General features: G+C 38.7%; 1 protein-coding gene across 4 annotated transcripts; it reads left to right on the forward strand.

Annotated features, from left to right (window-relative positions):
• The first annotated feature begins 267 nt into the window (after positions 1-267).
• On the forward strand, positions 268-22,524 carry fubp3 (far upstream element (FUSE) binding protein 3). 4 transcript variants are annotated; one of them, XM_014986401.2, is made up of 19 exons: positions 268-409; positions 7,337-7,448; positions 8,753-8,786; positions 9,084-9,133; positions 9,215-9,286; positions 10,496-10,553; positions 10,701-10,863; positions 11,844-11,942; positions 12,096-12,200; positions 12,287-12,389; positions 12,532-12,632; positions 13,564-13,690; positions 17,764-17,924; positions 18,228-18,301; positions 18,893-18,969; positions 19,285-19,341; positions 19,536-19,589; positions 19,696-19,823; positions 20,718-22,524. In XM_014986401.2, exons 1-19 carry the CDS (start codon positions 308-310, stop codon positions 20,724-20,726), a joined length of 1,686 nt encoding a protein of 561 aa, XP_014841887.1. In that variant the 5' UTR covers positions 268-307; the 3' UTR covers positions 20,727-22,524. The 4 variants fall into 4 exon arrangements, with proteins under 4 accessions (XP_014841887.1, XP_014841888.1, XP_014841889.1 ...); XM_014986402.2 differs by having other exon boundaries at positions 19,539-19,589; XM_014986403.2 differs by having other exon boundaries at positions 8,756-8,786.
• The last annotated feature ends 1,647 nt before the right edge of the window (positions 22,525-24,171 follow it).

Genomic DNA, 24,171 nt, shown 5'->3' on the forward strand with positions numbered 1-24,171 from the left:
GACGGTTAAAGTATAAAAAATGACATCATACCTATTAGCTGAAATTTTACTTAAAACGCGCTTTTAATGAAACGAGTATGCAATTATGACGTACAATAAAACCTAATAAAACATTTGTTTACTTCGCAAACAACAACCAAAACATGCGTCTGCGTTCATTATGTCCAAAAGCTCAAATGTTTTCCGATCAGCTCGCGAGATCTACACGCTCGCGGAGTTTTAATTCTGGCACGTGTGCAGTTCTTTTTTTCTCTCTCTCTCTCTCTCTCTCTCTCTCTCTAAGTGTGGCTCTCAGCTGCCGAGGCGGATGATGATGATGATGATGGCGGAGCTGATCCAGGGACAGGCCTCGGTGGCTCAGCCAGGCACGAAAGATGACTTCGCAGACACGATACGCCGGGTCCGACAGGTAAAACGCTTTCTGGCTGACAAAAGGGTGATGCTTTACCGACCACAAACGGCGTGTTTTACGAACGGTGCTGGTTTGGGTTTTGGTCGGGGCAATCCGGACTGAGCACTATAAACACTCCTCATGCACCCTGCGAGCTAGCAGGCTAACACTAAGTAGCCGAGGCAGCATAGCTGAGAGGACAGATTAAAGTTTACACAGGTCGGCCGAGCAGTTAACTCGGTGTTGGAGCCGTCAAAGCGACGACACAATACCTGGACGGGGAATGAAGCGAAGGCCTGTTTTGATATCAAAGTTTACGCTACTTTAATAAGTTAAGTCTACAACCTGTTGTCAACTCACAGAAGTTGCTGTTAGCCTCGTTGCTAACTTATACGTTCAACTTGAATGTCTTGGAACTGGACCCATGACGTGACAAAACACAACATTCAGTTTAGACACGAAGCCTGAACAGCTGTTTGCTTCAGGTTCCTGAGTTAGCATCAGTGTAACTAGTTGTTGCCCCAGTTAAAGAGGCTATGTTGGACCCTAAAGAGGCACCACTCGCTGTTCTCGCGTGTAAACTTTTCAGATGTGATCGTCATAACACTGCAAACATCAATATTATCAGTTGGAGGTGTGTTATTTGTGTAGTAATATCGAGTTGGTCTGTGAAGCAGCTGTTAGCCAGCTAGCTTGTGTGATAGTTCTGGCAGCAGTTGGAGTTAGGCCATATAATGTGTAACGTCATCTGTTGAAATAAACCCCCCCTGAACTCCTCCTGCTCAGCACACATGGACTTTTCCATTACTATCTGCAAAATTTCACACATGTGGAATTGAAATTTTACAACTCCTCTTGTGTTTAAGTTGTCACCATGTGACTATTATCAAGTATGTTAGCAATTTCATGTTTGCAATAGTTGTATGTACAAAAAGATACATACATTGGTTGAAATTACAGGAGCATCAACGACCTGTCAGATACTTCTATTTTTGTAATGGCATTGGGAGTGTACAACAAGTTGATTTTACCTGTTAAAATCAGCTTAAAAGGCGTGCTGCACATGGCTTGCCAACTGGCATTAAAACACCTTTCCTTTTAAAAGGAATGTTGGGTGGAGCGCCTTTCCTTTCCACCCAATGTCAGTCTGTGGTTTTCACCATGAAATTATTCCACAGACATATTGGAGATCTTTGTAATCGAGGGAAAATTTTATTCACCTTCTTCATAGCCAAATTAACTAACAGTGTGCAGCAAGGTGTGTCATGTCGAGATCTAACCAATGAGAGAAAACTGTCACTCTCTTTGGTATGCCAGAAAAAAATCTCAGCAGCTTTGAAACCATAAGCTATAAATCTTTGACACCGGTATATCCAGACCATGCATGGAAGCTAGAAATTAGCTATAACATTAAAAAAAAAAAAAAAAACATATCATTTTAGGTAATTATGTTCCTCAAATTACATTGAAAGCCATGATCCAAATTTTTCCAAACTTGCTTAATTGCATCACGTTTATTGGAATTACTGTTTTGAAACGTGCAATGGGAAGAATAAGTGCCAGTTAAGTTTTACTCATCTTTTGTTTTGCCTGAAGATAATGTTCATGACAATAAAATCATGTTTTCATTATCTAAGAGAAAAAGCATCAGAGAATGGAATCAGGTCCAAAATTAAGATGGCAAATGTTCCCTTTTTTATTCTTAGGTTAACCAGACTGCAGTTAACCTAAATGTGTGTTCACATATTAAGCTTATTTTTGGTATTCTTGGTCTATTTCACTGGTTTAAAGGTTTCTAATCCTCTTTAGGTTTTGCTATTTAATTTCCCTTTGGGATCAGTAAAGTATTCTTGAATTTGAGACTCATAATTGGGGTAGAAAAAAATAGATCGCAAATTGTATTCTGGGAATTTTTCCATTAAGTTAAGAGTAGGGGTTCTTGAAGCTCTTATTAACCAGCTGTGGCACACACACAAAAAATAACCAACTCCAGTTGCACAATCACAAATCCATGATTTGAAGTACAAACGACAGCCGCAAGCTCACTAGTAGTAACAAACCTAATGCAAGTCAAAGACGGTCACACAGTAAATCTGTTAAATACAACTGTTTGCTAGAGCTTAGAAATGATATGCCAATGACAGCTGTTATTAGTGTGTAAACTGGACTTTAGCCATGCTGCATTTCAGCCCTCCCCTCGTGGCATTTATAACCTCATGTGGAGATTGTGCAGAAATCCCTAACAGAACTGCTAAAAGATTATCAATCTGCAAACATAATCTTATGAAAGGTTAAACTTTTCAGCTTTACCTTATTGAAAGTAAAATTTTCCCCCACCTGCTCTTGTTTTGATGCTTTTGTAAAACCAGCTCTAAAGCTGTCAGAATGGTATTTCACCCTGTCCTCTACCTTCTACTTTCTCCTACAGCTCTTTATATTTAGTGGCCACACTTAAGGTCCCACCAGTTGTGTGGCTTGTGCATGGCGTGTGGGGAACAGGATAACTTTCATTTCTGTGTACGTGTTAACAGATTAAAGTATCCGTACAGAAAAAGGATCTCGTGTTCCTAACCTGCACCAGCAGCAATGGGCTCTTCATGTGTGTGTTTGGCAGAAACTTTGCATGAATTAGCTGTCAGGGCTTGTATAATCCTTTATATTCTTGTTTTAAAAAGCTGGACTTAATTGCAATATGACAGTATTTTAACTTGCTTTATTAGGTCAAAACTGATAGATGGGGAACAATTCAACCCATATTTAGAAAAAAAACATAATTAAATGTCACTTCCCCGTTTGGCAAAACCGTAGACAAGATAACTCTTAATATGAATGTTAATGTCCTTTATGGAATGATTTACTGTATGATTCAGTTGTGCAGTTACTTTATTACAAAAGCTAATTTTTTGTTTATGTTTCTGTTAGCCTGAAATGTTAATGTTGGCTAAAGACTATATTGAAATGAATTGTTTTTGAAGACATTGATCTGGCACTGTTAAAACACATTTTTTACAATGTAAACAAGTCTTTGATCCATGCTGATGTGTTCTGTAAAATGTCTTTGCAGATTTTTTTCTTTATTGTTCAAGTCCAACATGATTGGTTGCTACGGGTTACTACTTTGTTCTTTTCTAATTGTCAGCTTCATTCTGGCTCCACAATAACGTTTACCTGTGTTATTGGCCGCATAGGTGATGATACATGCAGTTCTATAATATAGCATGTCAAAAACAGCTTAAAATATATATTTTTTGGTTTAAAAAAATTAGGAATTTATTTTTCTTTAATTTCTATTCCATGTTCTTATGACACCTGGTTGGCATCATGAGATGATTATTTTTATTTTTTACGATGAAACTATTAAAATCCGAGTTTGTTCTTTATTGATTCAACCAGTGCTAGTTGTGATCGCACGTCTTTGCTGCTCTTTTTTAAGTATGGGAACTGTCTCTATGGAGAAACGAGCTGTGTTGGGTTTCATTGTGTCATATGACAATAATGCAGCACAAGACTAAAGTAGGAAGTGGAGACCATGTTATTATGATTATTTATACTTGTTTGTGTGGTGTTGTGTGTTACCACAGATGCGCTCACAGCAGCTATCCTTTCGCTTGAGGAGCAGCTGCCGAAAGTGAGTGACATTTAAAGGGGCTGGAGGGATTTGCCTTTGCACTTCCTGTATAGTACAGTGGCCCAAGACCAGATTTTGTCTGTCTGGTGAATTAATCAGTGTCTCGCTGTCATTACTTGTCGTCATCTGGATGCTCGTCATACCCAATAACACTGACCCAAGCGATCAGTTTTATGTCACACTCTTTTCCCTTGAGGTTGAGAGAAAAATTTTTTTCTAAAACTTTTTTTTTTTTTGCTTTTAAACCTTCAAATTCCAACAGCAAGGCTTATGTTCAGCACTCTGCCTTGGGAGGCTCTTATGGTCCACAGTGATGTTTACCTATTTACTTGGTGGTCTCTGTGGACAGCCAGGCATTTTGCTTCAAAATTCATCTGTTTTAAGACAAAAAGTCCAGTTGTGATTTCTGCAAGTCGAAACGACTAAAGTATAATCTACAATTTAACTCAACAATGCTATAGTTTATCCTTCCTCTTTGTTATAAGGTATTAAATTCTTAAAGCACTGCATTTTGAATTTATGTTCATAAAAATGCCTTTACTTTTATACAACAGAGATGACATGCATCTCTAGAGAGGTGGAAAAGAAATTAAGCTTTTGAATTGAAACATGGCAGCTTGCAAAGGATGGATAGGAAAGTATGTGTTGAAATGAAACCAGGACATGAGTGGATGAACATTCAGCCTGTGCTCCTCCAGCTACGTTTCTTAGGCCAGGCGATGTGCGTACAGATGCCGCCGCCGCAACAGTTGTCACTTTGACATCGAAATTTATGAAAACAGATGCTGTCATACCAAGGTGTTTGGAAAAATGTCTGATGGCAACAGCAAACAAATACTCTAATTTAAAAAGAATTGCACAAGTGTTGACCTAATCCAGAGTGCTTTAACATTTTCTTGATGGGTCCGCGGCGTTAGAGACGCCGTGGTAACAGCAACCTCACACCTGCTTCCTTTTATGCCTCCTTATTTCTATTGCAGCTTCTCTTCCACCAGTGGCTTTCTGAAGTAGATAATCGTCCCTGAAGGTGATGGGAGACTCTAATTTCCATGAGCATATTTTCATATTGTGAAAAAAACATTCCAGGCAAGCACACATGTCAATTTAGTGTAATTTTCTGAAATGCTATACTTTGGTGTGAAAGGAGAGGTGACAGATTAAGGCAGAATAGAAAAACGCTCTCACGCAGAAGATTTGAATGTCCATCATCGCACGATGTGAGAATCTACTTCATATTTGCAAGTGGTTCATTTTCTAAAAGACTTTTTTTTTTGTCTGCAATGCAAAAAACCTGCATGCTTTGTTTGTTTTTTGTTGTTTTTATTTGCATGGAGCAGAGTAAATATAAAGAGCTGACGCTTTTTTTTTTCTGGATGTTTTAAATGTGAAAGAATTTTATGATCTTTCAGATCAGAAAATTATGGTGGACAAATTGGCATTCTTGCAAAAAATAAAAACATACTGCAAATTGGAACATATACAAAGCTTGCCATCTAAATAGGCTCTGTGTTAGAAGCATTGGCTTTGATGGTGTAAAAACAATCTTCAGTAAATTATGTTTTCCAATGAGTTTGTCATTAAGAATACCTTTTGAAACTAAAATACCCAAGTTTTTATTATTACTTCTGTAGATTTATTTCAGTCTGTGAAGAGGAATACATTTGTTCTCTTTTGACTTAAAGAATTAAATGTCATTCTGCAAGCTGTCAAAATTGTGCAACTTTCTTGACTAAGATTAACAAAACGCCAAGAAAAGTTAAAACCACATTTGCTGGTATTACATAAAGCAATCCTGGTGCTGCTTCTGAAGAAATGACCCCACAGCCAAAACCCAGTAACAACCTTCTAAAACAACTTGTTTTATTTGCATTGTGATCAGATCTGTTGCATGTCGTTCCCAGTGTGGTGTCATCTTAAAATGTGCTGTGATGTAGATCATCATCACCATTTTGCTGCTCAAAATCATTATAATGATGCTATACAAAACCATTTTTCATATTGTTTAATTATGACTGTGTTATTAACATGCATATATTAAAGAATGGTAATTTTAGTAAGATGCTGGTTTAAAGAATGTCAATCTTAGGATGCCACAATCTTTGCTGCGTAATCAGGTCTCATGGTGTTTTCATGGCAACCTAACAGGAAAAACTAGGTCACCTGAAGTGTTGCTGCAAACTTCACCCAAAAGTGCAGATTTGCAAAGTGCACCCATTTTTTTTATCTGATATTGATTGGCATAACTAGAGATAATACAACCCTGATTTGATAATTCAGATAAAATCATCTGAGTGTTAAAATATGATTTTGGGATGGATGTTTTACATCTTTTTTTCTCATTTTACAAAAGTGAAAAAGATATTTGAGTCATTTGGTGGTACTATGTAATTAATATACCAGAAAGGTCTGAGGTGGATCAAGAGAGGGTGCCAAAAATGTAGAAATGGTTTGATGATCTGCCTTTTCTTCCCCTCTTTATCTAAAGATAGAGTAAACTCTCATTGTCATCCAGCTTGATTATCTTAGTTTAAGAATACCTGAAGTCCACATTTGGGACTCTGTGAATACGAAGCAGTGGTGTAAGTCTCTGTGTAACTTTGCACGTAATTTCCTTTTGAAGAGTTGCAGCTGACAAGATTGAATAGTCATTGTTAAGGAAGGTGGTTGTTTATAGTTTTAATATATTCTACAATTTGCCTTTATTATAGTCATATTTGCAAACTAGGTTTAGTTTTTGAAAGTTGCGAAACACTTCATTGAGCATGTTTGTGGCTTGTATTGTGATAAATACTAATCAATTTTATCCCCCCCCCCCCCCAATATGCATGTGGTCATTGTTGTGCATTTCCTGGCCCAGTATTTAAATGTGTATGTATATTACGCAAAATATTGATATCGATATCAGTCCAAATTCTCATATCGGTGCATCACTAATATGAGGCAGCATAACTATTCTGGAGTACAACATTTTGTTTTTATATATTCATCCTTGCTCTCCAGCCTAAAGAGGGTCTTTTTCTGCTTTCACAACAAAGAGGCAATCAACTTTGTGTGGATTTGTCTGTGGAATAAACCATTCATCGAGATGCTTTAAAGAATGCAATATCCATGTTTTGTGATTATTTTTTTGTGATTTAGTAGTGAAATTGATAAAATATTAACAACCGTTGCTTTGGGGAAAAAAAGCAAGAAAAAAGAAGGTGAACAAATAAGCTAATTACCAAAGTGATGTTCAGGATTATTTCTGTGAAAACTTGCATTTGAAGAATATCGTAATTGAACCACTTGTTCCATCTGTCCCACTGTTTTGTCTCCAGATGGCAGCCAAGATGGGAGGAGACCAGATGCCCAACATGAACAGTTCGTGTCCAGTCATAGACCCCTCCCTCTATGGCTTTGGGGGCCAAAAACGTTCCCTAGACAATGGAGGTGAGCCTTCATATTAACTCTGCATGTCGGTTCTTTTTAGATCCTACAGTTTTTACTTTTACACGATTTATACAATTGTGAAGTTGCGACAACTCTTAAACTGAAACTAAGAGCAGCATAATTTTTTCAAATATTTCTATACATGTTGTAGAAAAGTAACATTTTTAAATGGCTCCTTGCATCTCTTACTTCACTGGTAACTTTGAGTCTCCTTCCTTCAAACTCAAGCTGCATATTGCCACTTGTTATTTCAGAGTTTTTGTCGTATGATCTGCACCAAATATGTAACCCGTAGACCTTTTGTGAGTTATTTGCCAGTACCTTTTCCTTTGCAGTGAAACTGGCAAAGCTTGTTGGAGTTAGCCTATAATCTGAAGTGAGAGCCATGTTGTTTGTCAGATACTTAATACTCAAAGCGCCGTAGTGGAGACAATCATCCTGCCGTGGTTTTCGTCAGTCACTGCAAACATTTGATCCATTTCATTTTCACAAAGTGGAAACACTAGTTATTTACCGCGGCCTCCTCTTATCTTGTCACAGTTGTTTGTACGATGGTTCGGCCTTGAATGCACGAATAGGAAAATTGTATGCAATTCAAGTTTGTTTGTTGGATGCACTGCTGTTTGTGGGAATTTGTCCTCACTTTTCTTTAGTCAAGGTTGTCCTTTTGTATAAGGCAAATGACAGACGTGGTAACTTTCTAGTTCTGCAGCTGGCTTTCAGTGTCTAATTTTCAAACATATATTCAACTTCTCGCAAAAGTTTTTCTTTTTTATTTTGTGAAAATTTCTATTCTTGTATAAAGTTTGCACACCTCCCTTTTTTGTATTCATAGCTGTTCTGTTCTCGAGCTTTAACCCCGGGCACTTTTTCCAGAAGAAGTGAAATCAGTGCAAACAGCCATAAAATTGATTGAACCCGTAAAGATATCAGTTCAGGTTTTCACATCCGTGGCTGAACATCCTCCGGTGACCCTGCAGGACCCTTGCTTGATTCTACCTGTCAAAAATTCAATTCGGGACCAGCAGTCACTGACCCGGCTGCTGCCTCTCTTTCAGAGCGCCTCTGATTGAAACGCTCATTCATGCACCTCCAGGTCTTATTTCCCTGCCGCTGAAAGCTCCCCGCTGTGGGTCAGATGCAGACTTGTAGGATTGGCAGCTTCACAAACATCTGCTCCCTTTTTTCCCCCCCAGCATTGAATCAATTTTTCTGATATTGCTTGCTTTATCGCTTTTCCATATCGATACATTTGATAGGCATATTTCACACATTTAAATTTACTTTTTCCCCTCTTCCCTCAGTAGGAAACCATCTTGGGGCGTTGGTACATCAAAGGTGAGCAAAAAACTCTTGGTTGCTTTTAGTAATGGCGATGCACATTAGCTTTATTCATCGGCCATGCCTTGACAAAATACAACGTGGAAATCTTAAGGTTTATTCAAGGGTTTTTATGTTTAATGGTAAACTTATTCTGAAGCTTAAAGAGTAAGTTTAACCATGATGTAGACAAAAACTCAGCAGTGAGATGTTTAAAGCAGGGATCATGGCGGTTGTGAAATGCAACCAGTCAGCTGGATCAACATGTAAAATACGTGACTTGCGCTCTAATCGTGCTTTTTGTTTGGCTTTCAGGGCTTTTACAACAGAAGATTTTAAAGTGCCTGACAAGATGGTTGGATTCAGTAAGTGACCCTCAAGTTCTTGTCACAAATGAGTTCTTTGTATGAATTCAGAAAGGCTCACAGTTTCCTTTCTTATCGTAGTTATTGGAAAAGGAGGAGAGCAGATTTCAAGAATACAGCAGGAATCAGGTTGCAAGATCCAGATTGCCTCAGGTATGCCTTATAAGAGTCTGAAGTGGAAAGACAACACAGTTTGTTTGTTCAGGATTTTTCGTTCCAGTTTCATGCAACACAAAATGTTTTACGTGATTTAAAAGCACCTCACCCTGCCATAAACAGACATCTGGTAAAAAGAGGTTGAAAAAGGACGATTGGGAAGTAATGTCGTATTTCTACCCTTCACTAATAAGTTAACTCTTTTACTTTATCCATGTAGAGACAGAATGAGTAAAGTTAGTTTTAGTTAAATAAATGTGGCTCCTGTGCAAAATAAAGTGAACTTGGATCTGATACAACCTGTTGTGGGAAATTGTTTACCGAACAGAGATTTAATAAGTCGGTCTTAACTGGAAAGTTTTAAATGTGAAAACTAGAGCTCTATACAATATCAGCATTAGGGTAATTTCAATACTGTTTCTGAATATTGTGAGTAATCCTCAATCAAATCACTTGGTTTTCTTGGATAAGTTCCTTTACCACGTTTGTAAGCTTTGGCATTTTGACCATCTAAAGAATACATAAAGTGTCGTCATAAAGAGCAGCTGGCCAAAACAGCATTAGCATTCTAATTTTGGACTTGCTAATGAAATACAGTGTCCTACCAAGCAGTCTGTTCATGTGGTAGTATTGCATTGTCGTCATATATTGTCGTCATATGATGCATTGTGCAGCTCTGCTGAACATACAAAAAGAAGCAGCAGCAGCTTTTATCTGCCATGTTTGAGATCTCCGTTCACCTCAGATGCTTGAAAACTGCACTTGTTTGAACTGACGTTTTCCATAAAGATTAAAGTTTTTTTTTTTGGTTTGTGTTTTTCTTAAACGCATATTAAATTGCGAAACATTCATCCTAAATATTCAAACAAAACGTTTTACTGGTATTTGTTGAAAATTATGTTCAAATCTCATCTTTGCTCATTCTTCCATCCCAATTTCATGACCTTTGGGCTGAGCACTGCTCCAGGTACTCGGCCACATCATGCTTTACTCAGTTGGAAAATGTGAGCGCCGTTGAAGCAGTTGAATAGCAACATGAAAACCGATCTGTCCCGGAGCGCTCACACGGCACATAAAGTTACATTTCGTAATACCAGTCCCTTTGGAAAGCAACTTCCTGGTTTTTACTGTGACTGTGCTGTTGATCACACATTATTGTGTGCAAGAATGATTTGTGATTTCTTTTTTTTCTCTCCCTTATTGTAGACAGTGGTGGCATGTTGGACAGACCCTGCACTCTGACCGGGAGCCCAGAGAACATCGAGTGAGTCTGGGCACAGATTTAAGAAAAGAAAAACAAAATCTATATTTCATTGTTGGAAGAGTAGACGAACCTGTTGATGCTGAACATTGTGGCTCAGCCGGTTTTTCTTCTGAGCGTTCTAAGCAGTCTTGTTTTTCCGCCCTGCAGGCAGGCGAAGCGGCTGCTGAGTGAGATTGTGGAGCAGTGTCGGTACGGTCCCGGCTTCCACAACGACATGGACGGCAACAGCTCCATTCAGCAGATCCTCATCCCTGCCAACAAAGTCGGCCTGGTCATCGGCAAGGGAGGAGAGACCATCAAACAACTGCAGGTCTGCTGATAATCTGCCATGGAAACACACCTCTTACAGCACGTCAACGTGATAAAATTTGGCCAATTCTCAATTTTCTTTCCAAAGGCTGCAGCAGATACAAACTAATTTCTGAGAATTTTGTTGAAATGCAACAGTAAAACATTGATAAAATTAGAAATTGTGCTGAAAGTCATTGAAATAGACAAAAATGATTCTTGTTTATCAGTTTATTTGTTCTGAGATTTTTACTTGAAGTACATCAAGGAAGGTGGTGTTTTGATGCATTTACAGCACAGAGTTTTCAGTTGTAATATATTTAATGTATGATCTGGAAAGACATTCTAGTCTGAGCTTATCACGAGAAAACTGAGTCATTTCATATCTGGCCGATTTAATGTGCTTGATAAAACCAAATGATCAACATCGACCTTGAATGGTTTTCATTGAAATCGGCTTTCAAACTACTAAAATGTAATCATTTGATAAGAAAAGTGAGATGCAGTCCAGTCCAAAGACCTTGATCTGTTTGACCCAGTTAATCATCTTCTATGATCCTGATTTTGTCTGATTTCTTAAGGAGTAAAAAGCTTCAAACACCATTCTGTTAAAAGAAAAAATACTCCCCACCTGTCTTGTCTTGAAATTATTTAAGCTACATTACTGTTTTGATCATTTGTGTTTCCATGCAGTCTGTAACATTCTGGGAAAGTTCTAGTTCAGTGTTTTCCTGATCATATGTCTTGCAGTTTACACATTAATCATCCTTCAATCCTAGATATGTGTATTGTTTGATTTTGTCAATTGTTCAATGGTTTATTTTGTATATGACTTGGTCTACATTTGTGTGTCCGTTTTAAAAACATCCCACCATGTTCAGATAACTGAGGGGACAAAACATGTTGCACCTTACAATTTCTTTGCTATGACTGGTGTTTTGTGCCCCATGTAACTGTGGTAGGTTTTTTTTGTTGTTGTTGTTTTTTTTTTTACCTCTGCAGGAGAGAACAGGAGTCCAGATGATAATGATTCAAGATGACCCCATGCCCACTGGAGCGGACAAGCCCCTCAGAATCACTGGGGATCCCCATAAAGTGCAGGTCAGACACAGAGGCGATCACTGTGGGCTAAAGTCTTTCCTGTTTGTTTAGTTTACACGTTATGCCCACCGCGTGCATTTTAGGCTATATTCAGTTGAATCCTATCATTTGTACTAAAATATATCTTGTTTTCATGTTCATCTATCTTTATAGCAAGCACGCGAACTTGTGGTGAAGCTCATTCGAGACAAAGACCAAGGAGACTTCAGGGCTGGCAGGCTGGACTTTGGGTCAAAAATGGGTGGAAGCAGTCTGGATGTAAGACTTTATCTATCAGAAGTTTTCCAGTTTTCTTATTGTTTTTTGTTCTTTTTTTCCTCTGCTGAATTGTTCTTGTTTTTTAGGTGGTTGTGCCCAGATTTGCTGTTGGCATCATCATTGGCAGAAATGGAGAAATGATCAAGAAGATTCAAAATGATGCTGGTGTCAGGATTCAGTTTAAACAAGGTCAGCCCAAAGATTGTTCAAAGAAATCTTCATTCTTTTTACTATTTTTTTTTTTAAGCTACAACAAAATCACTTTAAATAGTTGTAACCTCTGCAGCTACGTTAGGCTTGGTCTAAAACTGTGTTTTTGTTTTATGTTTAGATGACGGCGTCAGTCCTGACCGCGTTGCTCAGGTGATGGGCCAGCCCGACCACTGCCATCATGCTGCTCACCTCATCAACGAGTTGGTCCAGACCGCTCAGGTTTGCTTTCCCCCTCTTTATCTCAAAGTAGTTGAACATAAAACTATTAAGAGTTTGAAAAAAAGAGATTCCATCTTTTACTGCTACTAAACCTGAAGAAAGTAAGTTTCAGGGCTCATTTCTGATCTTTTCTCTTGGAAACGTTTTTGCATTACACCCACAAACTTTAGGGTATTTTGTATTGCAGTCCGACACAAAGTACACTCGCATGTTAAGTGGAATGTTTTAAAAAAGTTACATTTGAAGTCTTACGCATGTGCCATTTTTGATTCATGCGCCAAATTCAGCCCTCTTTCTTTGAAAATTTGTTAGAGCTACAAGTCTGTGTTAAAAGGGCCTACTCAAAGCCCAGACCTAAGTCAAATGGTCAATCTTTGGCATTATATGAAAAATGACATTCAGATTCTTCCAATTCAATTTGTGTAAAAAAAATAAAAAAAGAAAAGACTGAGATTAAAGTCTTTTATTGGCAAAAACATCTGAACAATGTGCATCATTTTCCTTTCACTTCACAATTATGTGCAACTTAGTGTTTTTGTCAGAAGGAAATCCAAAAAATGTATTGACGTTTCTGGATATAAAGTGACAAAATGAAGTGTGTTAAAACCTATCCTGGGAAGATCTCAGTCACCATCTGTAAAAACATGCTTGAGGTTAATGTAAGAATGATTGTGTCTCCACAGTTTCAACAAATTTGAACACTAAACCTCTAAATAGAAAAACAACTTGTAACATAAGATTACAAATGTAAGAATGATAACAAAAATAATTCTAACATCTTCAAGACACTTTTAAAGTAACAGCCTGTGAATAGCAATCCAAAATATTCGTCAGTGACTGGAAACGGATGAAAATGCCCAATCGAAGGCTTCTGTGATTATTTGTCGTAGTTTCTGCCCTCATTGTGTTTTTCTGTTTTGCCTCCCAATAGGAGCGGGACGGATTTGGCATAATGGGCCGCCGAGGGCGCAGCGACTGTAACATGGGAGGAGCTGGAGGCCTGCAGGAGGTCACATACGCTGTACCCGCTGATAAGTGTGGGCTGGTGATTGGCAAAGGTAAAGAACATGTTGGTGCTTGTTGGTAAACAGCTTTAAGCATGCTTTACGTGCATAAAGCCCAAAAAGATTTAACGCAGATTGATGTTCTGAATAAGTGGCATTTCCTGATTTCTTGGGGGGGAAAAAAAGAATAAGAAGCTTCTAACGCAAAGTGAGCAGATTGCTGCTTGTTTTTCAATAAGTGGACGCCGTTTGCTGTTGGGTGACTTCGTAAAACTGATGAGAAGACCTGGGGGTGGGGGTGACCACCCTTCTGCTCCCCCCCTCCCTTTGCACTCATGTATATAGCACAAGTGGTATTCATTGGCTTCACTAAGGGCTTAATGACGGGGATAATGCGTGTAATGTGACATTAATTGTTAAAGGTGCATAATAACAGCCCTCAATCATGTGGAAGGCTGCCTGGCATCTAATGAGGGCCTTTCAGTCCAATAGAGTGCAGCGAGGGATTGAATAGGAGGAATTAGCTTATTGGCTATTCATGCCCACTCTATTGGCAGCTATTTAAAAGTCATTGACCACTGCATTGGAAGGGGCTGTGTGTGCATGTGTGTTGCACGGTGGCATGCGTGTTGCCTCGGTGTGTGTGTGCGTGCAGCGGTGGGCGGTGCGGACGGGGGCCTCTTTACCTAAGATAAAAACATGGCAATAGAAATGTCAAGTGGCTTTTGTGCTTGTAGTGGGGCGAGGGAAACAAATAAACCTGGGCGGTGCGTCCCCCGCTCTCCGCATTAGCATATGAAGTGAGGCAATATGGTGGAGATGGCGGTGGGTCTGGGTGCTGTCAGCCACCCCTTAAAGGGTGTGGTGATTAATATCTTTACGATGCCATATGCAGCCTGTTGCCCCTCGCTTTTGACCTCATACACTCTCACGCACACACACAGTCACAGAGAGCTTGATAAATCCTGCCACCCACCAATCTGCTCAGACTTTATTATAACCATGAATTCAGTGAGTACTAAGCACCTTTCCACTTGCATACAGATGTGGTTTTTTCCCTCCTCATAAAACATCTTCAGTCTTGGTCAAAAGTGAGACTGAGAAAATTTTTAATTTTGCAGAATTTCAATGCCTCGTTGCTGGATGATTCTTTGGCGCATTGAAGTTCGGTATTAATACATTCATAAGTCTCAGAGGCTTTTATTGTGAAACACTAATTCTGTTTCAATCAGAGAGCCCAGCTGGCCTTTGTTTATTAATGCTTTATTAATTCTTTATTCAGTGCTAACAACAGAGTTCCTAATCAGTCTGGGAAAAGTATTGGATTAGATTTTGGTATTTCACAGAGCACGGGAACATATTTGTATTTCCAGACTTCTATTTCCTGTTTATTCTTTTGTCCCTCCTTTTTTTCTTGACTCATTTATTTTCTTCTCGCTTTCCTCTTTCCCTCCTTGCTCTCTCCCGTATGTCCTTCTTTTTTTCTTTCTTAGGGGTTTGTGAGCATTTGTTCCCATTTTCGTTGTTCTCATCCTTCCTGTCCTTGTCTCTTCTCATTTTATATATTCTTCTTTCCTCTCTACCTTATTCCATTTTGTCCATTTCTTTCTTTCCGTTAATGTTTCCTCTGATTTCTTCCTTCTGTCTTGCCGCCCATTTCATTTGATCACCATGCATAGCAGCAATAGTTTGTCCTCATTCATCAGAACTGGATAGTTGATTTTCTTTGAGAAATACTAATTAATATTTATTTTTCTTTCAACATTCATAAAATCATAGACGTAACCCAGATTAGTAAGCGGGAGGGGACTAGTTATTAATCTAGTAAAAGTATTATATAAATGGCCTTTATTGTCCCACCGACACACATAATGGTAAGATAAAATCCTTGTCATAATTGAAGGGATGTGCATCTGAGTAGAATTACTTTTTATTTACATAATTTGCATGTATATTGAATTTAAAAAAACACAAGACACTATTTGCAACACAGTGTAAACAGAGTTGTGCAATAACAGCAGAAATGTTGTTAAAGATTAGTAAAAACGGTGTAAGCGCCAGCAGAGATATTAACACTTATGGAGTTTGTTGGGAGCTGTGATGGTTTGAGAGTCTAACATCTGCTGGGAGGAAGGATCTGTGATTGTGCTCCTTTGTGCATTTAGGATGCAGTGCATTACCAATGCATCTCTGTTAATAGTTTGTTTCAGTCAAATTGGCATTCTTCTGACCCCATGTTTTACAATTGCTGCTGCTAATATTCAATAACATTTATTTGAAAAGTGAATTCACAAATAGGTTATATTTCACACGTTTAACACATGCTGGCTAAAATCAGGACACGGAAAAGTATCCAAATAGCTACTTTTAAGTATGTTTAAATATTTAGAGCCAGAGATGAAACTGACTAGAGGAGAAATGTCACATGTGATGGTTTTGTCCTGCAGTGCAGGAAGTTTTTTATTTCCAGACCAGCAGCTAACCAGTTCCCCCAGCTTTGCCCCTGAATGCTGCCACCAGTTGCTCTTTTATATCCCCTCCCTTTCTGCTGCTCACTAAACCAGTCTCATTAATAAGGCCCGTATTATCTGTCCGCTCTACAGCCCAGTCCATGAAATGAATGGTCGGGGTCTTCATTGCTCTCTGCTGTCTGACCAGAAGAGATCATAATGGCTTCATTAAGGCAGAAGTTTCATTTGGTTGACAATGGCTTAATGGCCCATGTGCAGTCTGTTGGCTGCGAGGAGAAAGCTACCATAGGAGAGGACCGAGATGAGGGTTTTCATTCAGGGGTCAGTCAGGGTCGTCAGTGTGTCAGCCACAAGTGAACAAACGTTTAATTGATGTTGGGACGGCCCCGGGAAGCGCCCTCCCTCGCTCCCTCTCGCCTCCCACAGGAGAACAACACGAAGTCAAGAATGGTGGAAAAAAGGTGAGAGACAAACGACGTCCCCAGAGGAGGATACGCTTCAATTTTGTCTTTTTCTCCTGCCAGCTACGTTTCATCTCACCCCGCTGGTGTGATTGCTCTTCCCACATGTTGGGAAGCTGGCATCCGATGCGAGAGCGAGGGGTGGTGAGGGGGGGGGGAGAGTGCAGGAGATGTTGTCTTTTGTTTCCTGATTTGCATGGATGTTAGCAGAGAATGGTAGAGGAGTTGTGAGACGCATGCCGGGGTTTTCTGAAGTTAGGCTGGGATTTCAACGAGGTGAGTTTACACAGGGAACAAGTTCAATCCAAATTGTTTGCACCCTGAAAATAAGATGCACCAGACGGTTGACATTTCTGTGAGATGTTAAGCAAGTATGTTTCAGACACTGCTGGCCACGAGGCAATTGAAAATGCACTGATTTTTAGCTGGATTCTTATGTGATCTGAATGAGGAAAAGGTGAACCAAAGTGACAGAAATTCCAACTCTATTCGTGATTTTTCTGTTATTACTTCGTATTAGGTCTGAGCCATATCAACATGGCTGAAAAACTTATCGCAATGTAAGCATTTCAGATTGGTTCATATCTGAAATTATTGATAGTTTTCTCACGAGCTGTGGTATTCATTTTCTCTTTTCACTCCATTATGTTGTTTTTTTTTAGCACTTATGAGAAACGGTGGCAAAACCTGAAACTGCTTTGCAAGTTTCTCAATAGGTTGTTGCTAGGTAACCAAAGAGCGAGTTAGTTGATGCCACCAACCTTGGTGAGCTGGCGGTGAGAGGTTGAGCGGCTAAAGCCTTTCCTCTGCCTTCATCCCCCAGAATGCTGTGCGGTTTTCGGGTCAGCACAAACTGCTTCTGCTCAGTAAACTTTATAGACTTTGTTTCTTAAATCACCAAATGGTGCCCAACATTTTTTTGTTTCCATTTTGATACATTTAAACTGGTTTGCTTTACTACTTTATTTTTTCCCCCCTTCAGATTTTCATTAAGGATGAATAGAAAGCTGATTATCATATTGATCACATCCATCACAAGTCAATGGGTGCATGTTATAACGATAAAGATGAGCAGTCTGGGATCTTTATTGGCTCTTTTAATGTTCAGTCATGAGTGGCTTTGCGCCCCGCGACGTCTCAAATTGACTCGGGAGGGGGAGAGGACATTTATTAAAGCTCGTTCTTAACATTTCAGGTGGAGAAACCATCAAAAACATCAAAGAGCAGTCTCGTGCCCATGTGGAGCTGCAGAGAAACCCGCCGCCCAACACTGACCCCAATGTCCGCATCTTCTCCATCCGAGGCACCGCTCAGCAGTTGGAAAAAGCCCGTCAGCTGATCGATGAGAGAATTGGGGTAGGTGGTCTGTCCCGGCGCTCACTGTGCGCCACCCCCCTCTTCCCCCCGCCTCAGCCCCTCTTCCAACTCCTATTGTCTGATCTGATATTCATGAGCACACATGTCATTGCCTGGGTGAGCTGGGCTTCTGTGCTCCTAGTGGCCAGCAGGATGTCACCAGAGGTTAAACATGAAGAATCCATCAAATGGACTTAATGGAGTGCATCAGCGCTCGCCCCTGCCCTCTGACCTTGCCTGTTGGCTCCCTTTAAACACAAGTGTGGTCTCTCACTCGCCTCTGCTTCTCCTGGTCTTCGTCAGGGCCCGGGGATCGGCAGCAACAGCAACTTTGGGATGAGTCCTTACAACCAAGGCCCGACTACTCCTCCTCAACAGTAAGCCCCAACTCCTCACCTTTCAATGCAGCTCCTTGCATAAAAATTCACCAACTTTAACACGTTTTATTCATGTTGAAGCAACTAGATACAGTGTATAAATGTGGGATGTTCTGTGATAGTCAAACACAAATTAGTGCAGGAAGAACCTGTTATCTTCCTCAGATCAAACGGAATTGGTGTTAAGCGTTTGTGTTGCAAAAATTTTTGTTTTAAAAATATTAATAAATGTTTCCAGAGATCATCTAAGGTCACCCAATCATTTTATAAAATCAGACAAATTTTGTATCAATCAACGGGGCTACAAAAATTTTAACTGCACAAACATAAAAGAAAAATATATCAATTTTGTTTGATTTTGGTAATGTGACTTCTGCGAACTTTTTTTTTTTTCTTTTCATCTTATTACAGATCAATTTTTTTTTTTGCTGCAAAGACGTTTTATAAACGAGCATTTCTTCTGCACTACTTTACTACATAAAATCTGAATAAAAGTGTTGCAGTTTGTGGCCAACCTGCCACAATTTAAAAAAAGTTTGAGGTTAAAAACAGTTTTACTAAATAAAACTGAATGTTTGTTTTTGTTTCCAGTGGACCTCAGATGTTTATGACTGGAGGATGGGGCACAACATTTCAGATATGGCAGCCTCAGGGCCAGCAGGACCACAGTAAGTACCTCCAAAGGAATGGTGGACATTTTAACTGTAGATGTGCCCAAATCACGAACTAGGACTGCTCTAAATAAATTACTACAGTTTCAGTCAAAGTGGGTAGTTTCTCAAGTTCCCTGCTGCTGAAGTGGGTTCAAATAGTTAGCAGCCTGCAGAACATTCCCTGTGGCTGACCGCGCACTTCCTGTACGGACAGATTTTTGCAGGTCCTGCCACTGGAGTTCATTAGCAATCAGAGTTGTTACATGGGAGCAGAGAAAGCCAAACCCCGCTCTCAGTAAATCTGGACGTGTTATCTGTGTCTGGTTTCAGGTCACAATGGATCCCAGACGGGCCAGATGGACTGGGAGCAGTATTATAAAAAGCTAGGCGAGTGTCACTCAGGAATTTTTTCCAACTAGCACAAGCTGCTTTCTGACGACAAACACGTCTTAGTTCACGTTTGGTTCAGCCTTGCTTAAAATGCATCTATTTTAGTTTCGTTTGGTCAAAGCTTTGTAAAAGAGTTTTAAAAATCAGAATTTAATCAAATGAAATGCATTAAATGGCCGTTTTGCTTCCAGCAGGTCAGCAAAATCAACCACAGAGCACCGCTCCAGAATATAATAAAACCTGGGGTAAGTCTTCTGGTGATCTTTTCTTTAAGTTATAAAATTCATGATTGGGGGGAAAATTTTTTCTAATTTTTTTGTTTGTTTTGTTTCCATGTTCTCATTTTTCCAGGCCAGACAACAGCTCCTGGATCTCAGCAGACTTCTAATCCTGAGTACAACGCCTGGGTTGACTTCTACAGACAGCCAATGGCCTTCTTCAACCAGGGCGCTCAGCAGACACCAGCCCCGGGCCTTCAGGTGATACATGACTCAGATGTTTTTAACAGATGCAGATGGTTTGGAAAAGCCTGACTGGTACATCTCTGCTAGTAAATCAGCCTAACGTTTTCATTTTTATTTATTTGTAAAATATCAAAATAGTGGAGAGGAGAATTTTTCTACAAAGTGAATACATTTCTTGAAATTTAGAGATGTAATCAAGCCTCCTTAGGATTCAATGGAATCCAGTTTTTAAACTCTGACTTGGGTGAAACATTTTAAATATCCTTCCACAAGAGTCCCACAATAGTCTTATTGAATTGTGTCTCATTCCTCCTGACAGGGCTGCTAATTAGATCAAGACTTTGTGATGACCTCTGCTAAACTAGACCTTGGTGACCTTTAGCCACTTTGTAACCAACATAGAGGCAGACTTTCACTTATTGTTCATTTGGAAGACCCATGTTGATCCAAGCTTTAACTTCCTGGTGGATGTATGAGATGGTACCAAAATATTTCCACAAAATGTTCTTCTGTCCTTTTTGCTGTCTATTTTGTTTACTGCATCATATTTGAGATAATCTTCTCTGGTTGTGAGATTCTATTTTTTTTTTTGTCTCCAAATTTGATGATGATCACGCCCAGAAACTTCATCCCATGTCAGAACAAAGACTCACTTTATCTGGACAGTAACACTGACCACCTCCAGCCAGCCAGCACCTTGTGAGCCTTTGTTCTGCGTAACATTTTCCCCTCCTGAGCTCTACTTTATGTAATAAAAAAAAAGTTGAATTCTCTAATCCCAACTTGCTGAAAATGGGAAGTGTTTTGCTAAATTTAAAAAAAAAGATTATTGTGGAGGAAAAGGTGTTTGTAACAGATTGTCTTAATATCTTTAAACTGAAACATTAACACTTTGTTTATGTTTTGCAGGATCACTAGAGAAGACGCCCACATTAGACTTGAATCGGTGAACGGATGAAAACAGCCCCAACCCCTTTTTTTTTATTTTTGTTTTTTTTTAACAGAGGGGGTGATAGATTTACAACGCTTTGAAGACTTCTTTTTTTTTTCTTAGTGAGAAACACTAGCTGTAGAATGACTTGTATGATTAAGTAATATTTCTAAAAATCAGGAACATTTATTTGTTACTAAATGCTTATGTACACTGTTATTTTTGGATAGATGGGATCCCTTTTTGGACATGAGAGAGCTGTTTTTGTTTTTGGTTTTTTTTGCAGGTTCTTTTTTTTTTCTTGCTTATATTTTCCTGTCTTGACTCAGATTGTAATCGCCAAAACGAACCCACAAGTTGTAACATTTCAAAAGGCAATATATATGATCTATTTTTTCTAGTTATGTAAAACCATAATTACTGTGCTTAGCAGTCTTGAATACGGCTTTTGTCATACATGTCAAATGTTTAAAGAGTGTGTTTAAAATGCTTTGTTTTGTTTTTCCTTTTTACATAATTCAGTGAAATTAAACTGTGATGTTTTGTTACAGGAAATGTATTTTTGTTACAAGGTTCAAAACGAGAATTGATGTCCGCCAGTGGCAGTGGTTCTAATTTAATTCCTCTTGTGCATTGTATGCTGTTTTTCATTGTCATTTTATTGTTCTCTGGTATAAAAAAAAAAAAGGTGCAATATCTTATTTCACTTTTGAAACAAAGATGGGTTCTCTAATGTTTTGACAGATTTTTAACTTGTAGTTTTAAGATGATTTTTTTTCTTACTTTGAAATGGAGATGTCATGGATAATTTATTACATTGATCTGAAATGATAGGATTTAGGGGGATGTTGCAAATAGCTTTTTTGCCTTTACTACCTTGTAAAACGATGTATATATGCTCATATATTTGACTGTTAATTTAAGACATATATGTTTCATATATATATATTTACACTTATAAAATTGTTGTTCCTGTGATATATTCCGTGTTGCAGGAATGGTTGTCCCTCTTTTTTCTGTTCTGTTTTCATACTGAAAATGTTCAAAGATTGTGAATGTGTGATTTGAAATTGGATGTTGCATCCTGTTCTGAAGAAAAACAAGACGTGGTAGATTTATTTTTGTGTATACTCTGTACCTGAACTATTCAAGACTGCTAAGCTGCTGCAATTCGTACCTGTGTAATAATTAATGTAGTTTTTTTTTAAGTTACTTGTTTTAAGTATTATGATAATAAAGAAAAAGAACTTTGTCTTATTTGGTACCTCCCAGTTCGCCAGCGTCCCACTGAGCCCTGGCTGTAGACTCGGTGGGACGTTGGACTCAGTCCAATGCTAATTTTAATTAATTTTTTATTTCCTTGTGTGATCTAATATAAATGATGCATCCTTCTGAGAATGATTCTGGTATTAATGTCATTTCTTAATGAAAAGGGATATATAATTTCAAAAAAAAAATGTCTAATTATGGTGTTTATTTTCTCCTCGCGTGTACAGTTAACCATGTATTAAAAAAAAAAAAAAACATCTGGACTACCTTTATGTGTAACTGTTGAAGCTGATTTTTCTGTTAGATGAATATTATAAGCATTTGGATGTCTTTTGTTGTACTCTGCTACTAAAGTGTTGAAACTATCTGAGAGCTCTATTGTGTGTAATAACTGATGCAATTTAGAGAATATCTATATAGGCCAAATGTATGTTTTCATGTTTTATAAGCAGAAAATATATATTTTCTATAGTCTACTGCCAGTTCTCAAATTCAAATAAATTTTCCGCAAGCCTCTCTTGTGGTTGGTTGATGCTATTGTTGACTGTAGCTGCAACACATTTTCACTGCTGCACACTGGAATTTAAATGCGTTTTAACAACCGAGCTGCATCGTCACGGATAAACAAAAGCTGGAAGTGTTTCTTGTGAAGATGTATCAATTTTAAAAAGAATTGAAGGATTACTTTTTTTTTTTTTTTTTTGCATTCCTTGGCTTTGGCTTTAGTGTTTTACATCCCTGCTCTCAACATCCATATCTTCACTTTTAAACTGTCAAAATCCACTTAATTTTCCAGCTGCAACCTTCCTGCACTTTCATGTCCCAGTCCGCTTCCTCCATCCGTTTCTCCCTTCGTTCGAGTTAACTGTTCCTCAGCCAGCAGAGCTTCGTCCCTCAGGATTCTGTCCACTCTGACGTCCCCTCCTCCTCCTCCTCTTCTTCTGTCACTGCACATCTTTGCCCTCAGCAGGGTGGCTCCTGCCACAGTGGCCCTGCACCGGGCCCCCTTGCTTTGAAGCCGTGCAGCTGTTTTCAAATCCGACCTCGGTTTTGATCCTCACTTTCCTCTTGGACGTGTCGTCCCCGTGGACACGTCATTCCTGCTGGTCTTTTGTGGCAGTCTTCATATTTTAGCCGTTTCATGTAGCGGAGGGTGTGAGAGGCGCGCTTATTGACGCTGCGGGACATTCTTGGACACGCTCTGGACTTCATGGTTTATTTTGGGATTCTGGATTCAGGGACAGTAGTGGTTGGATTTGCTCAGGTGATTAAATGGGAAGAGTTGAAATGAATGAATGCATGGAGGTTTGGTAGCGCCTGGTGCTGTATGGCCAGATGCCAGAAAGCTTACTTTTAAGCATACAAACTTAATTATGCTGCATTTCGAAGGACCAGTGTTTATTTTGGAAATACTCTTACCTCTCTTCTCCATTCATCCTGCATCTATCCCTTCTTGTCCTTGTAGGAGTGTGAGGGACTGGTGCTTGTCTGAAATAGTCATGGGTTCACCATGGACACGTTGCCAGTCTTTAATTAGATGTGTACCTTTTTCTTTTTTTTTTTTTTTGCAATCATAAAATATTTTATCATTCATCAAATCGTGGAGGAATTGTTTATATCATGTTTAAAAATGTGATCTCAGCTTTGCTTAAAACAAACATGTATCCAAAACAAAGAGGATCCATATTGGCCATTTAAAAATAAATAGCATTTATAGGTTAACTCAATCTGAGCTGGAAATAAAAGTTAACTACCAAGATTGTTTTTATTACTACATTTTAAGAGATGTTTTTTTTTTTTGTTGTTGTTGTTGCAGTTGTTTAAAAATGAAGGCTTTTCTCCACTAGCTGCCATCCAAATGCATTTTATTCTTTTCAACTTAAAAAAAATGTAATTTGTGTATTTATATGAGAAGTAGAAAAGTTTAAATCTGTCAAATTGAATTAAATAAAATGAGAAAATAGTTTTCTAAGTTATTTTTATATTGATATGGATGCTGAAATGATACATAAATTATTTATATTAAAAAAAACAACTTTTGAACAAAGTTTTTTGTTTTATTTTACAGCTTTAATTCAGTTATGGATTTCACTTCATCCTCCTCCACCACTTTACACTGTTTAACATAAAAATGTTAAAGTTTTAAATTCTAGAAAAGAAAAA

Source organism: Poecilia mexicana, unplaced genomic scaffold, assembly GCF_051168715.1.
Source record: "Poecilia mexicana isolate PSO_F unplaced genomic scaffold, ASM5116871v1 scaffold_12, whole genome shotgun sequence".
Taxonomy (NCBI): Eukaryota; Metazoa; Chordata; class Actinopteri; order Cyprinodontiformes; family Poeciliidae; genus Poecilia; species Poecilia mexicana.

Bases quoted from the DNA above. Each gene is read 5' to 3' on its own strand.
- fubp3 (XM_014986401.2), top strand. From the start codon at position 308: ATGATGATGATGATGATGGCGGAGCTGATCCAGGGACAGGCCTCGGTG. The intron at 18,302-18,892 runs GTAAGCCCCAAC...TTTTGTTTCCAG, and splicing joins CCGACTACTCCTCCTCAACA to TGGACCTCAGATGTTTATGA. The intron at 19,590-19,695 runs GTAAGTCTTCTG...TCATTTTTCCAG, and splicing joins AGAATATAATAAAACCTGGG to GCCAGACAACAGCTCCTGGA.